We start from the raw sequence: 27,635 nt of genomic DNA on the forward strand, positions 1-27,635 counted from the left end.
TCTCTGAGGAATACTTGTGTGTTCTCCGCCCACGTTCCAAGGATGAGTGGCCTTGCTCTGTGTGTGTCTTCCATGTGTAGGAAAGGAGGGAACTGTTTGCGATTGAGGGGAGGGGGGGTGCCCAGGAAGCAGCGAGGGCTAGGGATACCTCTTCTGCCAAAAGAAGGGTCTCCTCTCGCTCTCCTTCTCCACCCCTCTTTCTGGTGAGCCGTGTTTTCAGAATTCCACCTCGATTTCGTTTCGGTTTCTGGGACTGTTATTTGGTAGGCTGTGAGTCCCACCCACCCCCTCGCTCGGTTGCCTTGGGTGGAGTCCGCGCAGGATGTGAACAGAAGAGAGCAAAATGTGAATTAATGGACCACGCACAGGAGCACCACTCCCTCTTTGGATCCCTCCTCCTTTTCCTGTATATAATGTATAGCCGCAGGGTACAAGTGAGTACCAGTTTCCTTGAGCAACCTAAGACCAATTTCTTGCCCTTTCTGGTTTCCACAGAAAACTTCAGGGATGTCTTAAAAAATAAAAAATTTATATACACATAAAACCTTGCTTAGGTTTTTGCACATTTTACTGAACTTAGGAACTATCTGCCAAAATGCTATTGTTTGCAAACTCGCCATTAATTATTCTTTGTTTAAAGCAAGTTATTGTTTGAGATTTCACTGAGTATGAAACCATGTATAAGTAGAATACCCCCGGCATCCCCCACCCCCTCTCCGCCCGCGACACACAATGATTTCTGGAAAGAATATACGCTTGGTACTTGGAAGATCTAAACTCTTATCCTGTCCCCACAATAGTTATTTGGTTTTAGTTATTTGTTTTTATCTATTAAGATAATTTAAAGGTGTAGGTACTGACTTTGAATTGCCTGTAGTTTCAAAAAGCTCTGACAAAACCCCTTGCTCTGGGCCATTTTGCTATGTGTAACAACTACTAGCATTTGTTTTGCACTTTCACATGATTTCATTTGCTCTTGCAATAACCCAGTGAGAATATAATTATTCTCATTTTACGAAATGAGGAAACTGAAGCCCAGGTTAAACAGATTACTTAGGTCACAAGCTGATACCACTGAAATCTGGGATTTAAAAAAGAAAATCCAAATCCTGTCTCTACTACAGAGTGCTTAAGATGTACTGAGAGAGTAATTCTGTAAGTGAATTAGACAAATTATAAGATTTTCTTTATTACTGGAGAACACACCCTTCCATACTGTAGCCAATTAGACAGTAAGCACCTATGTATACCCATTCTGTATATTAACTAATATTGCATAGCTTGAAATAGAAAGCCATCTCGTACTTGTGATGTGGTGAGACCTAGCAGCTGTTGACACTGGGCGGCCGACTTCACAATGGAAAGTGAAGAATACCATGTCCAATTGAAATTACAAAGGAAAATTGAATATGCAAGCTGTTTAGTTTGAATTTCTAGGAACAGGAAGGTGAGGGTGATAGGCACGTGCAAATCCATTGTTGGACCTCAGTACTAACCATTGAACTTCATGATTCTAGCTAGTAGTCCTCAAATTGTAAAAACTGCCAGGGTCAAATTTCAATGAAAACATGTGATGATTGGCTTAAATTCTGTAAACATGTAGGTTACATATAAAATGAGGTCAAGAGTTTAAAATTACCTAATATATCCAGAAATGAATGCAAATTATCTTTTTCATTCGAAATACCTGGGGGGAAAGGCTGCAGCAAAATAGACCAATTGGGGGCCACTATAATGATGTAAACTAGAATTGACAGGATTTAGTTACTGACTGGATATTGAGGGTGTAGAAGGAGGAAGAGTCTAGGATCGTTGGGATTTCTAATTGGGTAGGCAGCAATCTTATGGCCATACAACACACAGGAGCTGCTTTATGGGAGGGATGTAGGGGGAGAGATAGTGCGTATCTGTATTATCATAATGTAATAATACTGTAGCTTAAACAATTTCTTGACTCAACAAGTAAGGGTTGGGGATACAAAGATGAATAAAATTTGATTTCTGCCCTCAAAGCACTGAGAATCCAATGGAAGATTTTAGAGTAACTGGGTGTTGCAATTATGGAAGTATGAAAAGAGTAAGTGCTCCCACATTCCTTGCTATTTCCTGGAACATAGTTCTGCCTTAGGGCTCTTGTATTTTTTTTCTGGGACACTTTTCCCCCCATTTTCTGTTTGGGTCACTTTGTCACCTCCTTCAGGTCTTTGTTCAAATATCCTCAATGAGGCTGTCTCTGGCCACCCTGTTTAAAATTGCAAAGTCTCTTGTCCACCCCCACTGCCTCTATCTCAGTTTCACACCTCCTGCTCCCCATCCTGCTTCATTTTTTTCATTTTTTTCCATGGTACTTACCACAATCGAAAAAATATATATATTTTTTGTTTGTTTTGTTTTTTCTGAGACAGAGTCTTACTCTGTCGCCCAGGCTGGAGTGCAGTGGTGTGATCTCGGCTCACTGCAACTTGTGCCTCCCGGGTTCAAGCAATTCTCCTTCCTCAGCCTCCTGAGTAGCTGGGATTACAGGCACCCACCACCACGTCCAACTAATTTTTGTATTTTTAGTAGAGACCAGGTTTCACCATCTTGGCCAGGCTGGTCTTGAACTCCTGACCTCGTGATCCACCCGCCTCAGCCTCCCAGAGTGCTGAGATTACAGGCATGAGCCACTGTGCCCGGCCACAGTTGAAAATATATTTTCTGTATTTGTTTTGTTTACTGTCTCTTTCCCCACTGGAATGTAAGCTCTTTGAGGGTAAAGTATGGGCGTATGTTGCAGGGTGTTGGGGCGGTGTCTGTTTTGTTCTCTACTGTATACTTAGTGTCCAGAGTAGTACTAGGCTATCCACACGTCATTGTTTGTTTAGATATTATGTAATTATTCTATTGAATGGATGAATTTAGGAGTATGCTATGGGAGCATTAAGGAGTTGATGCCAAAATACTATTGGAAGATTTAAATGAATTCTGTCAAGACTAAAATAGTCATCCAAAGTATTAGATGATCAATTAAAAGTAACTGCATTTAGCTATCTGGGGATATGTGGCCACTAACTTATGGTAGAGTGGCACAGAAACTGTTGCTCAGAATCAGACATTTCACAGGATCAATCCTGAGATATTTATCTAGCACATGGATACTCAATAAATATCTGCTAACTGGTTGGGTGTGGTGGCTCACGCCTGTCATCCTAGCACTGTGAGGCTGAGGCGGGCAGATCACTTGAGGTCAGGAGTTCGAGACCATCCTGGCCAACATGACGAAACCCCCTCTCTACTAAAAATACAAAAACATTAGCCAGGTGTGGTGGCGTGTGCCTGTAGTCCCAGCTGCTAGGGAGGCTGAGGCACAAGAATCGCTTGAACCTGGGAGGTGAAGGTTACAGTGAGGGGTGATCGTGCCACTGCACTCCAGCCTGGGTGATGGAGCGAGACTCGTCTTAAAAAAACAAATAAATATCTGCTAAGTGAATCCATGAGTCTGAAGACTGGATAATGGCCACTTGTCATTGTTTTTTTGAGATGGAGTCTCACTCTGTCGCCTAGGCTGGAGTGCAGTGGTGCCATTTCGGCTCACTGCAACCTCCACTTCCCAGGTTCAAGTGATTCTCCTGCCTCAGCCTCCTGAGTAGCTGGGACTACAGGTGCGTGCCACCACACCTGGCTAATTTTTTTTTATTTTTAGTAGAGACGGGGTTTTGCCATGTTGGCCAGGCTGGTCTCGAACTCCTGACCTCAAGTGATCTGCCTGCCTTCGCCTCCCAAAGTGTTGGGATTACAGGCATGAGCCACTGGGCCCGGCCCCACTTGTCATTTTTGCTGTTCTTTATGTCTCTGCTACTTGAAGTGTGCTCCACAGATTGGTGATGGTCTGTAAACTGTTACTGCTCTGCAGTAACATAAGGAAAGAAATTGAGAGTAAGCATGTGGAAACTTTATAGCAATTTGACATCCTCGTGATATTTTTGAAATTGTATTTACAAAAGTATTAGTCTAGAACAAATTTGGGGAAAAAGTGATCCTTTGCTACAGATGGTTTGAGAAGCACGAATTTCTATGTCACGGAATGCTGTGGGGTTTCCAGGAGTTACTTGTGTATGTGCTTAAGGTATGTTTAAAACTCTCCCTTGAGAATAGTCCTGTTTTACGTGTAGATACCTTTGTAGGGTGAGATCAGTCTCTAGAGAAGAATATTTGACAGGTTTATTTCAGTTTTCCTAATAGAATGTCAACTTTTATTTGGTCATCTAATATTCAGAACGTGTAGATTTCCCTCAGTGGACAAAATCAGGTGTCACTTTGTCTTAAAATGGTACACTCATTTGTGGATATAGAAAATTAATTTTTCATGTCGGCTTAAAAAGTTCTTTTTATGGCTGGGTGCGGTGGCTCACGCCTGTAATCCCAGCACTTTGGGAGGCCTTAGATGGGTAGAATGCTTGAGCTCAGGAGTTCAAGACCAGCCTTGGCAACATGGCAAAACCCAGTCTCTACAAAACATACAAAAATTAGCCTGGTGTGGTGGTACACGCCTGTGGTCCCAGCTACTCAGGAGGCTGAGGTGGGAGGATTGCCTGAGCCCCGGAGACAGAGGTTGCAGTGAGCCAAGATCATGCCACTGCACTCCAGCCTGTGCAAGTTTGTTTTTTTTTTCCCCCTGTCTCAAAAAAAAAAGTTATTTTACAGACCGGTTTATTGAGGTATAATTTATATACATGAAATTCATCTATTTTACATGTGCAATTTAATGATTTTTTAGTGAAATTTACCAAGATGTGCAACCATCTTTACAGATTTTAGAAAATTTCCATCACCCCCACAAGACACCTAGTGTTCATTTGCAGTCACTCCATATTCCCACTCTAGCCACAGACAACCACTAATCTACATTTTGTCTCTATAGATTTGTCTTTTCCAGACATTTCATGAAATTTGAATCATGCAGTATGTGATCTTTTTTTTTTTTGAGGTGCAGTCTCACTCTGTTACCCTGGGTAGAGTGCAGTGGGGTGATCTAGGCTCACTGCACCCTCCATGATTTTCGTGCCTCAGCCTCCCGAGTAGCTGGGATTGCAGGTGCGCATCACCACACCTGGCTAATTTTTGTATTTTTTGTAGAGACAGGGTTTCACCCTGTTGGTCAGGCTGGTCTCGAACTCCTCACCTCAAGTGATCCACCTGCCTCGGCCTCCCAAAGTGCTGGGATTACAGGCGTGAGCCACCACATGCCGGGTGTGATCTTTTGCATCTGGCTTCTTTCATTTAGTGTAATGTTTTTAAGTTTCATCTATGTTATAGCATGTGTCATTGCTTTTTTTTTTTAATTGGTGTGTAATACTACATATTATGGATATACCATATTTGGTGTAACCTTTCACTAGTTGGTGGACATTTGGATTGTTTCTACTTTTGGACTGTTATTAGTAATACTGCCCTGAACATTCAAATGCAAGTCTTTGCATGGACATATATTTTCATTTTTCTTGGGTAGATGCCTAGGAGTGGAATTACTGGGTCATATGATAAGTTTATGTGTAACTTTATAAAGAAACTGCCAAATAATTCTCCAAACTGGGTGTATCATTTTATATTTGTACCAGTAGTGCAGGAAGGTTCCAGTTTCTTCATATCACCAGCATTTGTTATTGTCTTTTGGATTATAGCCATTCTAGTGGGTGTATAATACATACCTCACTGTGGTTTTAATCTGCATTTCTTTAGTGACTAATAAAGTTGAGTGTCTTTTGTATGCTTCCTTTCCTTCTGTAAATTTTTTTAACTGGCTTTTCAAATCTTTTACGCATTTTAAAATTGAGTTTCCTGTCTTTTATCTATTGAATTCTAAGTGATCTTTATATATTCTGGATACAGTCTTTTATCAGATACATGATTTGCAAATATTTCCTCCGATTCTTTTGTGCTTTTTTTTTTTTTGATGGAGTTTTGGTCTTGTTACTCAGGCTGGAGTGCAGTGGTGCGATCTTGGCTCACTGCACCCTTTGCCTCCTGGGTTCGAGCGATTCTCCTGCCTCAGCCTCCCCAGTAGCTGGGATTACAGGTGCCAGCCACCACGCCCAGCTAATTTTCATATTTTTAGTAGAGACAGGTTTCACCATGTTGGCTAGGCTGGTCTCGAACTCCTCACCTCAGGTGATCCACCCACCTTGGCCTCCCAAAGTGCTGGGATTACAGGTGTGAGCCACTCTGCCCGGCCTTGCATAATTTTTAATAGCAGGATTCCTTTTGAATCAAGCATCCTTCCTTTCTCTATCGCCAATTAGCATTTGAACAGGAGTGTAGAATTACACCCTTCGGACAGTGATTCTGCTTAGGTTGATGGCCACCACTGCAAATTATGTGTAGAATTACTCAAAGAAACTCATTCCACACTGTAACTTCCCTGAGTTCAGGGAGAAAAGAAATAAATGAATGGAAGCAGTTCAACTAAGTAACACAGTGGAGCTATCTTGCAAATATTAAGTTTTTTTGTAGCTAATTCTTGCCTTATGTTAAGGAGGATGCAAACCTTTCATAAATTGGATAGAGGCCATCAAGAATAAGGTACTTTATGCCTTATCTTTAAAGACATGATTGCATAAAACTCCCATCTAGTACATTTTATTTGGAAACATAAACTGTCTCCTGCAGTTGGCTTGGTAGAAAATCTAGCACTTGTTACCCTTTGTATTCCTGTTCCTATTGCCCACCCAGAATAGTACATAGTATGCTTGGGAGTTTAATTTTCAAATTCTTTTGCCAGTTTTTTCCCGTACATTTTTTAAAAATTGAGATAAATATCACATCACATGAAACTTACCAGTTTAAAGCGTACAATTCCATGGTTTTTAGTGTATTCACAGTGTTGTACAACCATTTCCACTGTCCTGAACATTCCCATCACTCCCGAAAGAAACACCATACTTGGTATCAGTTACTCCCAGTTCCCTCATCTCCTGGCAACCACTAATCTGCTTTTTGTTTCTGTGGATTGATCTAGTCTGGACATTTCATATAAATGGAATCATATAACGTATAATCTTTTGCATCTGGCTTTTTTCATTTAGCATAATGTTTTTGAAGTTCATCTGTGTTACACATGTTAGTAGTACTTCATTCCTCTTTTTGACTGAATAATTTTCCATTGAATGGATATACCACATTTTGTTTATCCATTCATCAGCTGATGGACATTTTGGTTGTTTTCACTTTTTGGCTGTACATTTGTGTTCATTTTTTTTGTGTAAACATATGTTTTTCAGTTCTTTTGGATATATACCTAGGATTTTGAAATTGCTGGATCGTACAGTAACTCTATATTTAACTTTTTGAGGAATGGCCAGATTGTTTTCCACAGTGGCTGGTGCCATTTTACATTCCCACCAGCAATATCTGAGGGTTCCAGTTTTTCACATCCTGTCAGTACCTGTTATCTTCTCTCTCTTTCCCCCATAAGGATGCAGTTCCATTTTTTTAAAAATTGTACTCATTCTAGTGGGTATGAAGTGATAGCTTATTGTGATTTTGATCTGTGTTTTCATAATGACTAGTAATGTTGATCGTCTTTTCATGTGCTTATTGACCATTTTATGTCTTCTTTGGAGAACTGTCTATTCAAATCCTTTGTCCAAAATTGGTCTTTTTATAGTTGAAACCATAGTTCTATAGTTTAGTTTGTAAGAGGGTTGACTTTTACAAACTAAACTATACAAGTTTTTTTGCTGTCTCAGAAATAGCTTTGGGTCCTTATTGTTGAGCTTGGACTAATATAGATCCATCCATTAAAAACTCATGCAAGGCCTAGCTGTTATTTTTAAGTATAATGATAATTGGACAGACAATGATTTCTGTTGCTGATTGGTGGAGAATTTGCTTTATTTTCCATGAAAACATGTTTTCAAAAGTATATATTGATAGTAGGATGGATTATTACCACTTTGTCATTGCTGTAATTTGGATTAGGACTAATTTTACTACCAAATTAATGACAGACTGATAAAGTATCTCTGGTTAGTATTATCACTGGTGCTCCCTGGAAGTGTTCAAGCAGAATCTGGACAACTACTTACTGGCTTATTATAGAAGAAAGTCACGCATACTAAAGAAAGTTGGATTAGATGCCCTTTGAGATTCTTTCCAGCTCTGTTTTTACTGCCTAGAGCTGAAGTTTGTCCCAGTGAAATGGTATGAAAAGTATTGTATCTCATTTTCATCATCATTGTATAAAGAGTTTTTTTTTTTTTTGAGAAGAATTTGGTTCTCAATGTAGATTTATATTTTAAAAACAGGACAATAATTGTACTTCACATGTTAAAAAGCTTTAAATTGTTACCCTTTGTTGCAGTAGTTTGCTTTTCTTCCATTCTAAAGAATATGTTTTCTTCTTACAGATTAGCAAGACATCTACAAAAGGAGGCCCAAGCTCAACACAATAATTCTGAATTCACAGAAGAACAAAAGGTACCATAAAATAATTTCTAGATATATCAGATTCCAAACAAAAAGTGTTTTGTCTTTTGAGTTTATTAAGCAAAACAAAAAACAACACAACAAAAACAAAAGACTGTTATACCTAAGTAAAAAGAATGATATTGATTATGCTTTGCCTAACATTAAGTGATTATTTAGAGATACCATATGACTTATCAATTTAAAACAATAAAATTGTTGTACTCAGCCATTTAGGCTTTGCTTAACTTTGCTTAACTTTAGTGGAGACCATCCATGCTTTCGCTGAAGAGGGGGAGAACCCAATCCACACTTTGGTGAAGACTGGGGAAACCCAGAGACTGGAATGTGTCTAGAGTCCTTGGGAAAATAGAAAGATTGTGGGTAATTGCATTCCACCCCAACACTTACTTGATTCTGAACTTTCCCAACTCCTATCTACCTTCTCTCAGAACAAACAAATACACACAAAAAACAAAAGACCAAGACAAACCAAAACACCTCTCCACTGAAAAAAATTAGTTCAAGTCAAGAATTTGGCATAAAAATCCATCTGCAAAATAAATGCATAAGGTTGCAAAATGTTTCAATCGTGCCTTTTCTCCTTGAATTAAATTCTTTGTGTGTCAAGTTGAGTTTCTAAACTGTTAGTGATTATGAAAAATGGGCGACTGAAGCTTTAAAAGGGTGAGAAGAAATGGGAGGAAACAACTCCCATTTTCTCTTGGCTCAGAGTATCTAGTGTTAAGTCAATGTTTAGTCTTGTAGATAATGAAAAAAAAGTGTCAGTCTATCCCCCATCTCTTAAGAAAAGACAGTGTGAAAACTATGGCGACATAATTTGCTCTTTTCTTTACAAAGGGAGTGTACAAAGGGAGTGGTAATGATTTTTCCACACTTTTACAGTAAGCCTAACAACATCCATTTTAGTCTATTCATCTACGTTCATTTGACTCTTATTTATAGGAGTTTGGGAAGAAGAAGCCCCTAAAGATTAGGGTTAGCCATATTTCTTACACAAGTTTGTATATTTGCATTTTAAAAATATTTAGGATCTACTTTATCTAATGTACTTTTTTATTTTGTATTTAAAAAACAAAAATCACTACAATTTAAAAGAAATTTTTTTTTGGCTGGGTGTGGTAGCTTTTGCCTGTGATCCCAGCACTTTGGGAGGCCAAGGCGGGCAGATCACTTGAGGTCAGGAGTTCGAGATCAGCCTGGCCAATATGGTAAAACCCCGTCTCTACTAAAAATACAAAAATTAGCCGAGTGTAGTGGTGCGTGCCTGTAATTCCAGCTACTAGGGAGGCTGAGGCAAGAGAATCACTTGAACCTGGGAGGCAGAGGTTGCAGTGAGCTGAGATAGCACCACTGCACTCCAGCCTGAACGACAGCCAGAGCAAGACTCTTGTCTTGAAAATAAATAAATTTTAAAAAAAGAATATATTTTTTTTCTTAGTAGCTCCTAATATACACAATAGATATTAGGAGTCTTAGGATTTTAGCCCTGGAAAATAATGACCACAGCGGAAATTACTGATTTGCTTAAGGAAAGGAGCCTCTGTAAAATCTGAAATTTCTCTAGGAATTGATTAGGAAATGATCAGCTGGCATCACAGAATTGGGAGTTACAGTACCTAAGTTTTGATAAACAGAATCTCAGATATCCACATATATAAATTAATAGCTATCAGAATGTGTTATGAATATGGAAACAGAATGAAAACTTAGGGAATTAAAAAATGTTTAATCTTTAATCACCTGTTTGAGTTACTTGCATCCTGTTTCCAACATATATTGCTGAGGTATAGGACTTCTGAGCCAAATGACCTCAAATATAAAGTGATTTGACCTAGAACACACTAAAAATTATATTTAAAGAAAAATACCACTGGGCATGGTGCCACATGCCTGTAATCTTAGCACTTTGGGAGGTCGAGTTGGGAAGATTGTTTGAGCCCAGGAGTTCAAGACCGGCCTGGGCAACATGGTGAAACCCCATCTCTACTGAAAATACAAAAATTAGGTAGGCGTGGTGGTGTAAGCCTGTAGTTCCAGCTACTTGGGAGGCTGAGGTGGGAGGATCACCTGAACTCGGGAGGTGGAGATTGCAGTGAGCTGAGATCATGCCACTGCACTCCAGCCTGGGTGACACAGTGAGACCCTGTCTCAAAAAAAAAAAAAAAAAAAATCAAGAAATGAGCCTAGCGTATAATGATTAGACTAATGAGAAAAAATTAACTTTTTCTTAATTTTCTTCAACTTTCTAAGGCTGAAGCTGGTGTTTGATAATGCTATTTAGTTTTAAATTTATAGCTATTCCTTAGCAGCCACATGGCCACTGTCTTTTTTCAGCTTATCTTTGGTTGCAAAGACCTACAGATTTTTTTTTTTTTGAGACGGAGTCTTGCTCTGTCGCCCAGGCCGATGTGCAGTGGCGCTATCTCGGCTCACTGCAAGCTCCGCCTCCCAGGTTCACGCCATTCTCCTGCCTCAGCCTCCGGAGTAGCTGGGACTAAGACGCCCACCACCGCGCCCTGCTAATTTTTTGTATTTTTAGTAGAGACGGGGTTTCACGTGTTAGCCAGGATGGTCTGGATCTCCTGACCTTGTGATCCGCCCACCTCGGCCTCCCAGAGTGCTGGGATTATAGGCGTGAGCCACCGCGCCCGACCCGACCCACAGATCTTGTACCCTAAAAGGACCAGGAGGCAGCATGACCTAGAGGAGAGAGCTGAGATCTGGAGTCAGAAGACTGGGAGTCTTGCTCTTGCTCTGGCTGTGGCCTTAATTTTCTTATGTATGAAATGAGGGACTAGAAAACTCTAAATGATCTTCAGAGTATCCCTGAATCTTCTCATGTCCTCTACTTTGAAGTGTTCTGCACTTCCTTCTTTACTGGAGGCCTGCTTTCTGAGGCATTTATTATTTATGATACCTGCCTAGGAGGCATTTGTGGCTGCCAGTTGAGACTACAGAGAGAGCTTGTGCCTGCCTACCTATTCTTTGGACTTGGATAAGGAACTCCAAATCACTGTATACTACATTGTGAATATAAGGCAAATTGTATGCCTTTAAAAGTTTAATCTTCTTAGCCGGACGTGGTGGCTCACGCCTGTAATCCCAGCACTTTGGGAGGCCGAGGCAGGCAGATCACGAGGTTAGGAGATCGACACCACGGTGAAACCCCGTCTCTACTAAAAATACAAAAAATTAGCCAGCGCGGTGGCGGCCACCTGTAGTCCCAGCTACTCGGGAGGCTGAGGCAGGAGAATGGCATGAATCCGGGAGGCGGAGTTTGCAGTGAGCCGAGATCGTGCCACTGCACTCCAGCCTGGGCAACAGAGCGAGACTCGCCTCAAAAAAAAAAAGTTTAATTTTCTTTAAAAATGCAAGCAAAACATTCACAGCGGGCCAAAAAAAGTCATACTGACATGTAGGCCTTATTTCAATGTCATATAGGGAAGAAGTTACCAGAGGCTCTAAGTTAATAAATGATTAGAAAACAGAGATCTTCCAGGTGTATTCTGGGGAACATTGGTTCTGAAAAATTAATAGATGTTATTTGAACAGATAGAGTTTGTGACTTCTCAGGACCTTTAGTATGCACATGTGTATGTTTAATATTTTAAAGAGTTTGGGCATGTAGTATTTTAAAATTTATTTGCTTTTGGAAGTCTCCATCTCCCTTCAAAGAACATTTCATTGAGTCTAGTGTTCTGAAACATATTATAGGAAATTTTGATATAAACTGTTGGATCTGCAAAATTAATTAAATGCCAGACCTAGCATGCAAGCCAAAGGAGAAAAAACTCAATTGTGTTTTCTTCAAAAGAGAAAAATGGAGAATGTTCTTTACATTATGCTAAGCAAAATTGTTGTTTGTGTTTTTTATTTTTAATTGGAATTTTTATGCTTTTACTCTTTTTCGTGTTTTTTGTAGCAATGGCAAATCTTAGAATTATGCCAACCGTTCAATAGTTTGCACAACTTTGAAAGAAGATTAAAAAAACAAAACAAAACATACTTTGGCCAGACGGGGTGGCTCACGCCTGTAATCGCAGCACTTTGGGAGGCCGAGTGAGGCAGATCATGAGGTCAGGAGATCGAGACTGTCCTGGCTAACACGGTGAAACCCCGTCTCTACTGAAAATACAAAAAATTAGCCGGGCGTGGTGGCAGGCGCCTGTAGTCCCAGCTACTCGGGAGGCTGAGGCAGGAGAATGGCATGAACCTGGGAGGCGGAGCTCGCAGTGAACCAAGATCCTGCCACTGTACTCTAGCCTGGGCGACAGAGCTAGACTCCGTCCCAAAACAAACAAACAAACACAAAACATATTTTTTAAAGTGCTTTCTTTATGAAACTTGTTACTGTCTAGCGCACAGTGGGCCCTTGAAAATATTTGATGGGCCAGGCATGGTGGCTCATGCCTGTAATCCCAGCACTTTGGGAGGCTGAGGCAGGCGGATCACCTGAGGTCTGGAGTTCGAGACCAGCCTGACCAACATGGAGAAACCCCGTCTCTGCTAAAAATACAAAATTAGCTGGGCGTGGTGAGACATGCTTGTAATCCCAGCTACTTGGGAGGTTGAGACAGGAGAATTGCTTGAATCCGGGAGGCAGAGGTTGCAATGAGCCGAAATCACACCACTGCACCCCAGCCTGGGCAACAAGAGTGAAACTCCGTCTCACAAAAAAAAAAAAAAATTTGATGAATAAATGCTATTCTGTGTCTTAGGTTGTTGATATTTATTCACATATGATTGTTATTTAAGACAAGATTAATTCTGTTTTTTAGATAAATTCTCATTTTTGAGAGAGTAACTTACATTCATTTTCACTATATTTAAGTCTAATGAGCTCTAAAGCAGAACTACTGATCTCTAAACTTTATTAATTGGTGATAAATAGTATGAAACGTCTTTTTTTTTTTATTCTTAATATTCTCAGCGATTTCTGGTGTAAAATAAAGTTCATGATACTTAGTTGGTCCTCTTTTATGATTAGTTCACTTAGCTTTCATTTCAGTTCCTGATAGTGTTGTCATTATAACAACTGGGTTTGGTAACCAAAGAATAGCTGCCAAAAGCTTTCATTCCACTGAATTCCTGACTTTGGTGTAGTAGATTTTCTCAAGTAAGTTTCTGGACAGAATAGAATATCCTGTCTCATGATGCTTAGAAAGCGTTTCCCTGTCTTGAGTCAAATTTGGTGGTAATGAGAATTCCAGCACTATGTGCTTGTTTTATATTTTATAATGCTCTCCTTTCCACCCTTACCCTCATCTCTTCCCCCTCAGTTCTACCCCCACCACCTCCAGCTCCCAGCTAGACAGTAGATTACTGGCTGTTTGAATCTAAAAAATTAAGTCTGGATTAAGTGAGAATATTCTAATTTATGTGTATTTTTTAAACCTATTTTTTCTTACATAGATTGAATACATTTTAGCAAAATTAACTTAGCTCTTTAATTGTCCATTTCTATTCCATCTTTTCCTTTAACTGATCTTTTGAGCTGTCAATTTTCCTAGCAATGACAATTAATAGCTAATATTTTGAAAATGAAAGCATTTTCCAATTTATACCATATTGGATATGAGCAGTTAATTTGAGTGCTAATAATTCAAGTCTTAATTGTCAGTACATATACTCTGACACATGTGAACTTGTGCTTCTTAATCATTTTTCTGAGTCATCTGTTTCTAAGAAAAGTGAAACAATTTGATATCAATACATTCTAAATGTTTTAGAAGTTAATGCTATAGCTGAAATGAGTGTTCCACTCCTTTTTTAATACTGAGGTTGGGTGTGGTTCCTTAAATGAATAATGCCTACGGAGGTATTTTGCCATAGTTCTGTAGATTTCTGTATTAAAAACTGTTGCAGCCAGGCACAGTGGCTCATGCGTATAATCCCAGTACTTTGGGAGGCCGAGGCGGGCGGATCACCTGAGGTCAGAAGTTCGAGACCAGCCTGGCCAACATGGTGAAACCCTGTCTCTAATAAAAATACAGAAATTAGCTGGGCGCGGTGGTGGATGCCTGTAATCCCAGCTACTCGGGAGGCTGAGGCAGGAGAATTGCTTGAGCCTGGGAAGTGGAGGTTGCAGTGAGCCAAGACCGTGCCACTGCACACCAGCCTGGGCAACAGAGCGAGACTCCGTATATTAAAAAACAAACAAAAACCTGTTGCTTCTGCTTCAAGAAATGTTTAAATTTAAAATAGTTTATTAGTGGACTCATAGTTGTTAAACTACAACATTTTACCTTAAATGTTAAAAGCATGAAATCACATGGATTTTACAGTAAAGAAAGGAAAAGAAAGTAATGCTTTAAAAGACTTAGTAATTGACATATCTCACTTAATACAGACAAAATTCTTTTTAAAAATCAGTTTTCAAAGAACATAAAAGTATAGCTAAATGGTATTGATATAAAAATATTGCTTTGTTGCATATATTGCTGTATTGCATAGAAGGCATTGCTGGTCTGCCACCGTATCACCCCGAATGCTCCCAATCTTGTGTGATCTCAGAAGCAAAGCAGGGTGGGTCCTGATTAATACTTGGATGGGAGAAGGCATTGATGCCTAGGGCAAGTTACTTAACCTCTCTGTGCTTCAGTTTTCACACTTTTAAAATGGTTGTATCTAACTCATAGAGTTATAGTGAGGATTAAAAGAATTAATGTTTGTAAATCACTTAGGAGAACCTGTCACTTAGTAAGTGCTCAGTAGTTGTTAGCCATTACTATTACTATTATATTTATGTTTAGAATTATTTACTAGTTTTGTTAGAATTGAGTGGCGTGTTTGAATAACAATAATTTGAGGATATTGGATTCTATGTAGAAAAGACTATTTGCTGGTTTCTATGCAACAGTTGTTTGAGAGAGTGAATAAATCTATGAATATCGTGAAATCTTTTGCAGTTGCCACATATAAATGTAATTTTCAAATGTAATCTTTAAATGTAAGTTTTCAGAATAAAATTGGACATCTTCTAAACTCTTGTATTGGGATTAAAAAGAATTTTTAGAGATTGTGGAAGTGGTTCAATATTGTCACTTGTTCTTTGGCATCGAGTCGTATCTTGCTCAGTAGTGGTTTATTTTGTGAGTTGTTGTATCACCGTTTATTGTAGATGCGGTAGTTGTATAGTGCCCACTTGCATAAGTACTAGGGGCCAGGATGGCACTTGTTACTCCTCTTTGCTCCTTATTCACCTTCCAAAGAAAATTGATAAAAGAGAAAACCACCAAGTCCAATTTACTAAACTTTTGCAAGTTATCAATACATTTAGAAAAACATGCTTTTTTCCTTCCCAGAATATTTCATTGTGCAGGCATTGCAGACATTGTGCATAAATACTTTTATGATCTGGATTTATTCCTAATAAAAACTTAAGAAGTATCTCTTTTGGAAGGACTTAAAAGCCTTGATGGGCGTAATTAGCTGCCTGTCCTGATATATGTTTCTTATATGAATCTCCCTTTAATTTCCACCCTAGTTATTCATATTTTTGTTCTGATTACTATTTACTTGGACAATTGAAATAATCTGATTGATTTTGCCTTTAGTCTTTGCCCTTTTCTACTTCAACCTATGTATACTTTTATCACAATAGTCTTTTTTTTTGAGATGGAGTCTCACTCTGTTACCCAGGCTGGAGTGCAGTGGCGTGATTTCAGCTCACTGCAACCTCCGCCTCCCAGGTTTAAGTGATTCTCCTGCCTCAGCCTTCCCAGTAGCTGGGACTACAGGCATGCGCAACCATACCTGGCTAATTTTTGTATTTTTAGTAGAGACAGAGTTTCACCATGTTGGCCAGGCTGGTCTCGAACCCCCAACCTCAAGTGATCCGCCTGCCTTGGATTCCCAAAGTGCTGGGATTACAGGCGTGAGCTACCATGCCTGGCCACAATAGTCTTCTTAAAGGGCAGATCTGAAAGAGGTAGAGAAAACCAAAACACAAAAAAATCCCTTCTGTGTAATTACTGCTAAAGTAATCACAGATTTCTCAGCTGGTTATTGAAGGTCCACCTCAGAATGACAGCCCCCTTCTCTCAACTTTACTTTTCCTTCTGCTTTCAGTTTGAGACTTTAGACAATTGAACCATGACAATTTTCTAAATCCTTTAATTTTAGAAATCCTCCTGGTCGTTGGGGCTTGATTCCTAATACAGATCTTGTTCTGTTTCTTTAGGTCATATAATGGCATACCTTGCTAAAGCTCATACAATCAAATGTCCGCTTTATTTTATAATGATTCTGTATGTGTCTTATCTCTCCTAATGCAACATGAGCTTATTAAAGGCAAACACTATCTATGCCCTATCATTAATATCCATTTTATAGCTCATGTTATATGAAACAGATCCAACTATAAAATTTACCACCATTTATCACAAATACCAATTTTGCTTAGTGTTGCCTATATATTTAATTAAACAAGTTGGTGTTGGACTTAAGTCAGAATTAAATTCATTGTACCATTATGCTAACTTTCAGATATTTTTAAGCCTTTTAAAAGGTGAATTTTAGGCTTTATGGAGAAGAAAAGGTGAAGCTTGGAGCAGAAGATACCAGGCAGCCCTTTAAATCATATCTACAGCTGTCATCAAAGCAAACTTGATTTAGAATTAGCTGTGGCACATTAGGTCAGGGGAGAATATATACTCACCTTCTCTCCCTCATCCCAACCCTTTGCCTCTTATTTCTTTTCTCTAAAGTCTGAAAGATGCTAGAAAGAAATAAAATTTAACTTATTTAAGAGAATTATGGATCTTTTGTTAATAAAAATTAACTTGATGATTTGAACTAACAGTTATGATAATTTTGGTATTTATAGCTTTTTTTATTCCCCTGCAGAAAACCATAGGCAAAATTGCAACATGCTTGGAATTGCGAAGTGCAGCTTTACAGGTAAGGAGTTTTTCTCCTCTGTAATACAAGGAAAATAACTTATTCTGCATTATTCTGATAAAACATTATACATTTATGTTAAAAGCAGTATTGTCTCAGAAGTGTTTTATAACAACATCTATTAAATTCATACTTTTTTAGTTCATATTTTATAAATTGTAAAATAAAAGATATGACTTCAATTTTTTCTGTTATTTTTGGCCTGAGTGTTCCAAAAATAAACAAAAACCAGTTTGGGACTTTTCATTTTCTACCTTGAAAGCAAGAAATAGAATCCTTTTGAATATTTGGTTCTTGCTGCTTAAAAGACAGGGTGCAGTGAAATCCTTGTAGTGGAAAGATGTAATATGCTTATTTTAAATTTAGTCCACACAGTCTCAAGAAGAATTTAAACTGGAGGACCTGAAGAAGCTAGAACCAAGTAAGTTTAAGTTTATATTTTTTTGTGATACTCCTTTGGAAAAATAATCTATTAAAGATGTTAAGGCTATTTAACAAAGATTCTGATTTGATTTATTTCTGTTAATATCTAGTCCTATGTGATTTTTTGGTTGCTTTTGTTGCTTCTGTAACATTTGTAGTAATTATTTTTTGGATTTTACCTTCGTTGTAGAATGTATGAGATTCTACCTCATCTAAATATGTATTAGCCTTTATTTTGTCTTACTTTAATAAAACCACAATTACTTTGGTAAACATTTGCAGCAGCATCTAGTGGAGAATATAAAGCTTTAGTCATTGATGCCCATTTACACTACATGTCATTGAAAACTACAGTCCAGCTGTTGGAGCTGCTCTGCAAAATATTTTTTTGTTGTCTTCACTTTCCTTTCTCTTTAAAACTTCTTTGAAGTAAATAATTTCTTCAAATGTTTTGGTGGTTAGTATGCTGCCAAATAAAGCTTTTTTGCTGGTTCAGATGAATGTTCTTTGCAATATGGGCAAATGCACAAGAGTTGAATATAAAACTAAATGAATATAAATCAATATTCTCATTTTTCATTGAGACAAGATCGCACATCTTAACATTATTATGTAAATAGAGTTTATTTATCCATCTAAGTCAAATATCTAAGTAGGGAATCATAAAATCATAGCATTTTAGAACAGAAAGGAGTTTTAAGAGTCATATAGTTGAGTTCTCTCACTTTATAGTTGAACAAAGCTGAAACAACTTGCTCTATTTCACTTCAGCCCTTAGTAGCCTCTTCTGAGGAAAATTAATGACTGTAACTTGCAGTATGTTGGACTAGGTTGGACTAGGTTGGTTGTTTTGCTGATGTATTCTTCAGAGTTTTAAAAAAACTATTGAAAATTATGTCTGAAATTCATACTGGTTGTGAAAATACATTTAATTTGCTTATAATCCTCAGTCACATACTACTTCTTACTCAAACATATCTCTTCATGACCCTGTAAAATTCCCTTCCATAAATTCATCCTTCAAAGTCCCTCAGATGTCCCATCTTTCTCTGTTTCCCTAGCCATATTGAACTCGGCTTCCTATCTTTTATAGTAACACTTTTTATATCCATCTTCATTGTTTGCCCTGTATTTGTTTCACTCCTCAGAGAGATTGTGAATAACCTTTGTATTTTTCCCACAGAGCCTAATTCAGTGCTTTGTACGTAATATGGGCATGGCAAATTTTGTTACATTGAATAGAATTGAATGTCTTTAGGGAAACTTCTCATAATTAAGAAATAATGTTTCAGATGGGAACAGTTACCCATTTTGCCTACCACAAAAATGAAACAAGTCAGTGGCAAAGAGAACACATATTGATATTTGTGTGTGTGTCATTTCTAGAGTGTAAGCTTCAGGAGGGTGGCAGGTCCATGCTCCGTGAGAACAGGCTGGGAGTGCAGAATTTTTACTAGTCCCCACGTCTGCCATTCAGAGGTCCTCAGTGTGTAGAGTCTACTGAATGAGCCAGTGAGTCTCCAACCCATGATGTACTTTGTGTTCATTTAATACCTTCTGTGAAATTATAAACTCACCTCTCCCCTTCTCCGCATCCTCCTAAAGTATAATTAGTAGTACTAGTGGAAGGAAAACCCTATGTAAAGTTTAAGGTAAATCCTGTTTTTAAAGGCATTACAATCCCTGTTATTCTATAGCTGGTGAAAATGGAAACCTATCCCACAGAAAATGAGAAAGGATCTGTTTTTCCTTCCAAAATTATCCACATAAATTAAGTATTTGATACACTCTACATTTGTAAAAACAAAATAATGAAAGGTTATTATGCCAAAACAAGCATTTCCTTTTCAAAGCACTGATACCTAAGAAAAGAAAATGCTGTTTAATTCTTCTATTACAATACAAATGGAGGATATTCCTAGTAACTGATACAGTTTTCAACTTTTTTATTGGTGTTTTATACAAATGTAAAGGTTGATTTTTTTCCCCATTTTATTATTAAAATATTACTATGTGTTTTTGTTTCTGATATGAATGACACATGGTCTTTTTTGTCACCTGTTCCCCTTTCCCATTCTTGGTATCTAATACAATATTATGTTAGTGATTAATTGATATTTATTGAGTTGAATTAATCATTTACTCACAATGAGCTATCATGTATGAAGTTTAGAAAGGATGTTCTTATAATTTTTTTTAAAAACAGTGCTTTTTAGTGAGATCTGAAATGCAGGGATTCTAGTCGGCTAAATAGTGGTAGAGAACGAGTTATATATAATGTAGGTTTATACTTGTACTTTAAATTTTTCTATGTAATTTCATGATTTTAATTCTGACAGACTCTGAAGGAAATGTTCTCATTGTAGAATTGAGGAAACTGAGATTCAGAGTGGCTATGTGAATGTTCAAGTCATTGGCATAATTCTTGGGCTAGGATTTGATTTCAAACCTTCTAACTTTCATCTTCGGCCACTTCTGCCTTGCTTATCAAACTTCTGCTATACAGTTGATTCTATTCCTTGAACAAGCCTGACTAGTTTCTGCCTCAGAGCCTTTGTTGTTGCTCCAGGCTGTTTGCTAATCCCTGGAAAGCCCTTTCCCTACAGCTGCCTGCAGATGGTTCCTGTCATCCTAGGTCGTGGCTCAGATGTCTTCTAATAATTTGGTTTTGAAAGGCTTACCCTGTCTACCTTAGCTAAAGTTTTCCCTCTTCTCTACTTAATCCATTTACACACTTATCCTGTTTGTGTCCTTTATAACACTAATCACAGTTACATTATCTTACTTGTTGGCTTATTGCTTTTTCTGATGAGAGTCTGAGATCCATATATGAGGGCAAAGACTCTCTGTCTTGATCACTGTTCTCTTTAGCACCTAAATCAGTGGCTGGAACATTATAGGCACTCAATCCATATTTGTTGAGAAGAAGAAAGAGAATGAATGAGAATCTAGACACCAGCGTCAGAGTTCTTTCTCACTGGAGGGTTTGGTATAGATTACATAGATAAGAATGAATATACTATGGATTATGTATAAAAGATTATATATATAAGAAGGTATAGATTATATGTATGAAGAGTATAGATTATATATAAGATCATATACATATAAACATAAAGATTTATATATATGTAAGAAGAAGATGAAGGAATGTTGGAGTAAGTCATGGAATTGCAACATGCAGTCTCTGGATTTCCTCCTTTGGGATGCCAATATGCCACACCCATTTTAGCTCTAAACTGCAGGACTCCAAAATTAAAGATTGAATAAATTGAGTACAAAATCATGGAAGCCTTTTAGGTCTTCCAGTTAATGTCATGAATTCACTTTAATGTAATCACGAGTAGTTACTGGGCACCCATAAAGCTAGAAACGAAACTGAATTACATACATATCCTTCAGAGGTAGCTAGAATTGTAAGATGCCTCTCTTTAAGTTTACATGCCAGAATGTAATCATTGAAATATAGATTGGTCACAGCCAGAACACAGCAGGTGGTCCCATATTGTTTGAAGTCTTCTCTTCAGGATGAACCCCTCTTTGTGAATGTGTGTATATAAATATGGAAGTACATGTGTATATATACAATCATTTGTCACTTAATGACAGGGATGCACTCAAGGAAATACATCCTTAGGTGATTTTGTTGTGTAAGCATCATAGAGTACACTTACACAAACCTAGATAGTATAGCCTATATGGTATAGCCTATTGCTCCTAGGCTACAAACCTCTACAACCTGTTACTGTACTGAATACTGTAGGCAATTGTAACACAGTGGTAAGTTTTTATGTATGTAACCTATCCGAACATAGTAGAAAAAGGATAGTAAAAATACATGTAAAAGATAATAAATGATATGCCTTTATAGGGTACTTACTATGAATGGAGCTTGCAGGACTGCAAGTTGCTCTGGGTGAGTCATTGAGTGAGTGATAAATGGATATGAAGGCCTAGGACGTTATTGTACACTACCGTAGACTTTATAAACACTGTACAATTAGGCTAAACTAAATTTATTGTAAAAATTATCCTGTCTTTAATAACAAATTAACCTTAGTTTACTGTATATAAACTTTATTAACTTAAACTTTTTAAAACTTTTAGACTCTTTTGTAATACCATTTAGCTTAAAATACAAACACTTTGTACAGCTGTACAAATATATATGTGTGTGTGTGTGCATATATATGTGTATATATGTATATATGTGTGTATATATGTATATATGTGTGTGTATATATATACATATATACACGTATATATAATACACATATATACACGTATATATAATACACATATATACACGTATATATATACACACACGTATATATATATACACACGTATATATATATACACACACGTATATATATATACACACGTGTATATATATATATACACACACGTATATATATATATTTTTTTTTCTTGAGACAGCTTTTGAGACAGTCTGGCTCTGTTGACCAGGCTGGAGTGCAGTGGCATGATGTCCGCTCACTGCAACCTCCATCTCCTGGGTTCAAGCAATTCTCATGACTCAGCCTCCGGAGTAGCTGGAATTACAGGCGTGTGCCACCAGGCCTGGCTAATTTTTTTATATTTTTAGTAGAGATGCGGTTTCGCTGTGTTGGCCAGGCTGGTCTCAAACTCCTGTCTGCCAGGGATCCATCTGCCTCAGCCTCCCAAAGTGCTGGGATTACAGGTGTGAACCAATGCGCCAGCCACAATAATATTTTTTCCTTATGTCCTTATTCTATAAGTGTTTTCTATTTTAATTTTTGTTTGTTTTTACTTTTTAAACTTTTTTTTAACAACTAAGAAACACACACACACATTAGCTTAGGCCTACACGGGGTCAGGATCATCAATATCACTGTCTTCCACCTCCACATCTTGTCCCACTGTAAGGTCTTCCAGGGCAGTAACACACATGGAGCTGTCGTCTCCTATGATAACAATGCCTTCTTCTGATACCTCCTGAAGGACCTGCCTGAGGCTGTTTTATAATTAACTTTTTCTGGGGGGAGGCTGAGGCAGGCAATCACCTGAGGTCAGGAGTTCGAGACCAGCCTGGGCAACATGGCGAAACTCCGTCTCTATAAAAATACAAAAATTAGCCAGGTGTGGTGGCTCATGCCTGTAATCCTAGCTACTCGGGAAGCTGAGGCAGGAGAATCGCTTGAACCTGGGAGGCAGAGGTTGCAGTGAGCCGAGATCATGCCAATGCACTCTAGCCTGGGCGACGGAGCGAGACTCTGTCTCAAAAAAAAAAAAAAAAAAAAAAAAAATTAACTTTTTTTTAGTAAGTAGAAGAAGTACACTCTAAAATAATGACAAAAAATATAGTAAGTACAGTAAGTTCCATGTAAACAATATACTATAAAAAGTATAGTATATACTAGGCAGTTGAAATTTTTCAGCTCCATTGTAATCTTATGGGACCACTGTCATGTATGTGGTCTGTCGCTGACTGAAACATTATTATGTGGTGCATGACTGATTATAATAATTTTTTAAGACTCAGAATGCCAGGACTCAGTATAATAAATTTTATCATAAAAGAAATATGAGAATTATAACCTTGCTGCTACAAACTACCAGTTTAATGGCATTGAGAGGAAATCTCAGGACAGAGAATAAAATGTATTCATGTATCTCTAACTGGGCATCTTTTATACAACTTTTTTTTTGGAAACAGAGTATCATTCTTGCAATGGCGTGATCATGGCTCACTGCAGCCTTGACCTCCCAGGCTCAAGTGATTCTCCTACCTCAGCCTCCTGAGTAGCTGGGACCACAGGCCTGTGCCACCATGCCTGGCTAATTTTTATTTTTATTTTGTAGAGACAGGAGTCTCCCTGTGTTGCCCAGGCTCAAATCTTTTAATTAAACTACTATAGGGAGGAGGCGTTCTCTTTTTCTGGTACCCCATGTCTCACCTAGGAACTTGTAGATAGGATTCATTTTCTGTGAGGGCTCTGAGACTCTGGAACTTACTCTTCTCTTCTTGGAGATCTGACATTACTCTGAAGATACTGGTACCTAGAGTATATCATGGATATTTTAATTTTGCTAAGACTTCAGTGGACAAATGTACTGTGTAGCTCTCAAATGGTGGTAAGGCTGGGAATTTAAATATATATATTAATATGCACAATAAAATTGATTAAAAATTAATCATTTAAGATATAATTTTTGATTTTGCTTCATGGAAGAATTCATATTTCTTTATCTTCTTATTCTAGTCCTAAAGAATATTCTTACATATAATAAAGAATTCCCATTTGATGTTCAGCCTGTCCCATTAAGGTAAAAGAAACATTTATATTTATTTTCTTATTTTATTTTATACCTCTCTTTCAGATATTTCTGGGTTTTCTTAAATATCAACTTTGGTATTATTGATATCATTGACATCAACAATGATAACAGTATATCAGCATTTTATTTTATTTTAGTATTATTATTTTTTTGAGATGGAGTCTTGCTTTGTCACCCAGGCTGGCGTGCAATGGCGCTATCTCGGCTCACTGCAACCTCTGCCTCCTGGGTTCAAGCAATTCTCCTGCCTCAGCCTCCCAAGTAACTGGGATTATAGGTGCACGGTGCCACGCCCAGCTAATTTTTTTGTATTTTAGTAGAGACGGGATTTCACCGTGTTGCCCAGGCTGGTCTCGAACTCCTGAGCTCAGGCAGTCTACCCGCCTCGGCCTCCAAAAGTGCTAGTATTACAAGCATGAGCCACCACACCCGGCCTATCAGCATTTTTTTATGTCAGCATCTTGCCTGGGAAACGAGTATCTGTGAGGCTTCACTAGTATATTTAGTTTTGCAGTTTGTTGTTTTTTCTGCCCTTTTTTTGTGTAGAAGAATTTTGGCACCTGGTGAAGAAGAGAATTTGGAATTTGAAGAAGATGAAGAAGAAGGTGGTGCTGGAGCAGGGTCTCCTGATTCTTTTCCTGCTAGAGTTCCTGGTAGGTATCACTTATTAAAAATAAACATTACTTAACTGCAACCAAAGTCAGGGTGTTTGAAACTTACTTGGTATTTGCTAGTGGGGCAGTACAACCACTCTAAAGCTCATGCCAATCTTAGGCAAATTTTATTGGCAGTAGCTATTTCATAAGTATGGTGTGAAGTTATCTTACTATCTGTATCAGGGGTCCTCAGGACCATCCCCATGTTCAGGGATTCACTAGGACGACTCACAAGGCTCACTATGTAGTTGTATTCATAGCTAGGATTCATTACAAGGGAACACAAGAACAAAATCAGCAAACAGAAAAGGCATGTGTGCAAAGTCTGGAGGAAACCAGATGCAAGCTTTCAAGAATCCCCTTCCAGGAGAGTCACATAAGACGTGCTTAATTTCCCGTGCAACAAGTTGTGACAACATATGTGAAATGCACAATGTTGTCTACTAGAGAAGCTCTTTAGAGTCAGTGCCCAAAGCTTTTATTGGGGACTGATTATGTGGGTACCTTCTGCCTGACACAGACCAAAATTCCAGACTACAGAGGAAACAAGATGTTTAGCACAAACCATATTGTTTACACAGTTTAGGCACAGTGACCATTCTTATCAGGGAATGGTGGGAACCCTCCCCAAATCCAAGATCCCAGATGCCAGCCATGGGCTGACCTTGCAAGGACGTTTTCTAAGAATAACAGTCTTAGGCCTGCTATGTTAATTCTTTTCTGTATACTGTCATAAGTACTTTTTTTGTTTTGTTTTGTTTTCTTTTGAGACAGAGTCTCGTTCTGTCACCTAAGCTGGAGTGCAGTGGCACCATCTCGGCTCACAGCAAACTCCGCCTCCCAGGTTTCAAGCAATTCTCGTATCTCACCCTCCCAAGTAGCTGGGATTATAGGCCCATGCCACCACACCCGGCTAATTTTTGTATTTTTAGTAGAGACAGGGTTTCACCATGTTGGCCAGGCTGGTCTCGAACTCCTGACCTCAGGTGATCCACCTGCCTCAGCCTCTCACAGTGCTGGGATTACAGGCATGAGCCATTGCGCCCGGCCATAAGTACTTCTTTAATTAATCAAATTGTGGTGGTTAAAAGTGGACCCATGGGAGTGGATATTGAACAATTGCCCTTTCTTCCCCATCTTGTTTTAGGGAAGCAAAGAATATATGGAAACTTTTTTATTTCTAGAAGCTCTCCATGAGTATCTTCCCTCCCTGTAAATAACCTTGGCAAGCACCCTGGGTAAATTTCTTGCCTCTCCCAATTACTGCTTTACTCTGTTCTGTTCTTATAAAGTACAGTTTTTATTTCTGATAAACTAGTTTACTTTAGGAAGTATAGCAATCTGCTATAATACTGTGATGCATTTTAGAAGAGATTCTAGAAGCTTTCCATTATAGTTAAATACAATCTGTGTGCTGTTCAGATAGCTTTCTTCATAATTAATATTCCAGTATTTTGAATACTCCTTGAAGAGCAGTCATTTAGAGTAGGAACAATATAGGCTTGGACCAACAGATAACTGGGCTTTTGAGTCTGGGCTCTGCCAATCACTAGTTGAGTGACTTTGCTCCTGTGTCTTAAACCAATCTGAACTTCTGTTTCTTTATAAAATGGGATAATGATAGTGCCTAACTCATAAGGTTACTGTGAAGATTAACAAGATACTAAGTGTAAACCATTTAGCATTGTATTGTTTATATGCTGAATATTAGTGGTGGCTGTTACCCTTATCATCATCTCTACATGGGGATAACAGTAGCTACACTGCAGGGTTATTGGAAACATTGCAGGCACTATTAATGGTAGCTCTTATTGTTAATAATGTTTCTTTGATACAAGGGCATTATTTCCAATTTACTTTGCTTTATGAAGATAGAGCTATATTTTTCTTGCTTTTATAGGGTATTTCAAGATTGCCAAGATGGTGAGATATTTTGCTGTTTCACTGACTTGATAATTTTTATTGCCTTTTCAAACCACATACTGTAATTGGTATAGCTTCCAGTTCTATAAATTTCTATCTGATTTGGTTGTTTTCCTGCTTACTGTACTTCTGTATCAAACAAGAAGCAGATGATGTAAATCATGAAGTGGGCAGATTAATGTCTTTATGGAGTTCAGGTTGCTAAGTTGAAAAGGAACTTCTACCATAAATTAAATCCATTTGCTATGTAAGATAAAGCCCAAACTGAATTTGTATTCTGATATAGCATTGTGATATTTCATTTCAGAGATACAAATGCCTTACTGAACCCTTCTAGTCCCTGAATTTTTTTCCCCTTAAAAGAAAGAGTATGTATGGTTTAATTAGCTATATTTGGTTTGGGATCATATTGTTCAGGGCCTGTGTTATTGAAAAATAACTTGTAAAATTATATTCATTGAAAATGTAATTGAAATAGCAAGATGATACTTAACTTTTAATTATAGAGCAAGAAAAAGTTTCTTGTTACCCAAAGGGAACCCAAAATTTAAAATCAGTTTTACTAGGATATTTACATATATGAAATTCACTTGGCTGGGCGCAGTGGCTCACGCCTGTAATTCCAAAACTTCGGGAGGCCGAGGCAGGTGAATCACCTGAGGTCAGGAGTTTGAGACCAGCCTGGACAACTTGGTGAAACCCCGTCTCTACTAAAAATACAAAAATTAGCCAGGCGTGGTGGTGGGCACCTGTAATCTCAGCTACTTGGGAAGCTGAGGCAGGAGAATTGCTGGAACCTGGGAGGCGGAGGTGCTGTGAGCTAAGGTTGTGCCATTGTACTCCAACCCAGGCTAACAACAGCCAGACTCCGTCTCAAAAAAAAAAAAGAAATTCATTCTTTTTAATATGTACCTTTAATGAGTTTTGACCAACTCATATACTAA

General features: G+C 38.1%; 1 protein-coding gene across 1 annotated transcript in view; it reads left to right on the top strand.

Moving 5' to 3' along the window:
* AIDA (axin interactor, dorsalization associated) overlaps window positions 1-27,635 on the top strand; it is a 44,400-nt gene that overhangs the window by 726 nt on the left and 16,039 nt on the right. Inside the window, exons 2-6 of the mRNA XM_054468044.2 lie at window positions 8,385-8,454; window positions 17,314-17,367; window positions 17,734-17,788; window positions 24,037-24,100; window positions 24,659-24,765. Coding sequence (XP_054324019.1) covers window positions 8,385-8,454; window positions 17,314-17,367; window positions 17,734-17,788; window positions 24,037-24,100; window positions 24,659-24,765 — 350 coding nt within the window. The remainder of the gene's footprint in view (window positions 1-8,384; window positions 8,455-17,313; window positions 17,368-17,733; window positions 17,789-24,036; window positions 24,101-24,658; window positions 24,766-27,635) is intronic.

This window comes from Pongo pygmaeus, chromosome 1 (genome assembly GCF_028885625.2).
Source record: "Pongo pygmaeus isolate AG05252 chromosome 1, NHGRI_mPonPyg2-v2.0_pri, whole genome shotgun sequence".
Taxonomy (NCBI): domain Eukaryota; kingdom Metazoa; phylum Chordata; class Mammalia; order Primates; family Hominidae; genus Pongo; species Pongo pygmaeus.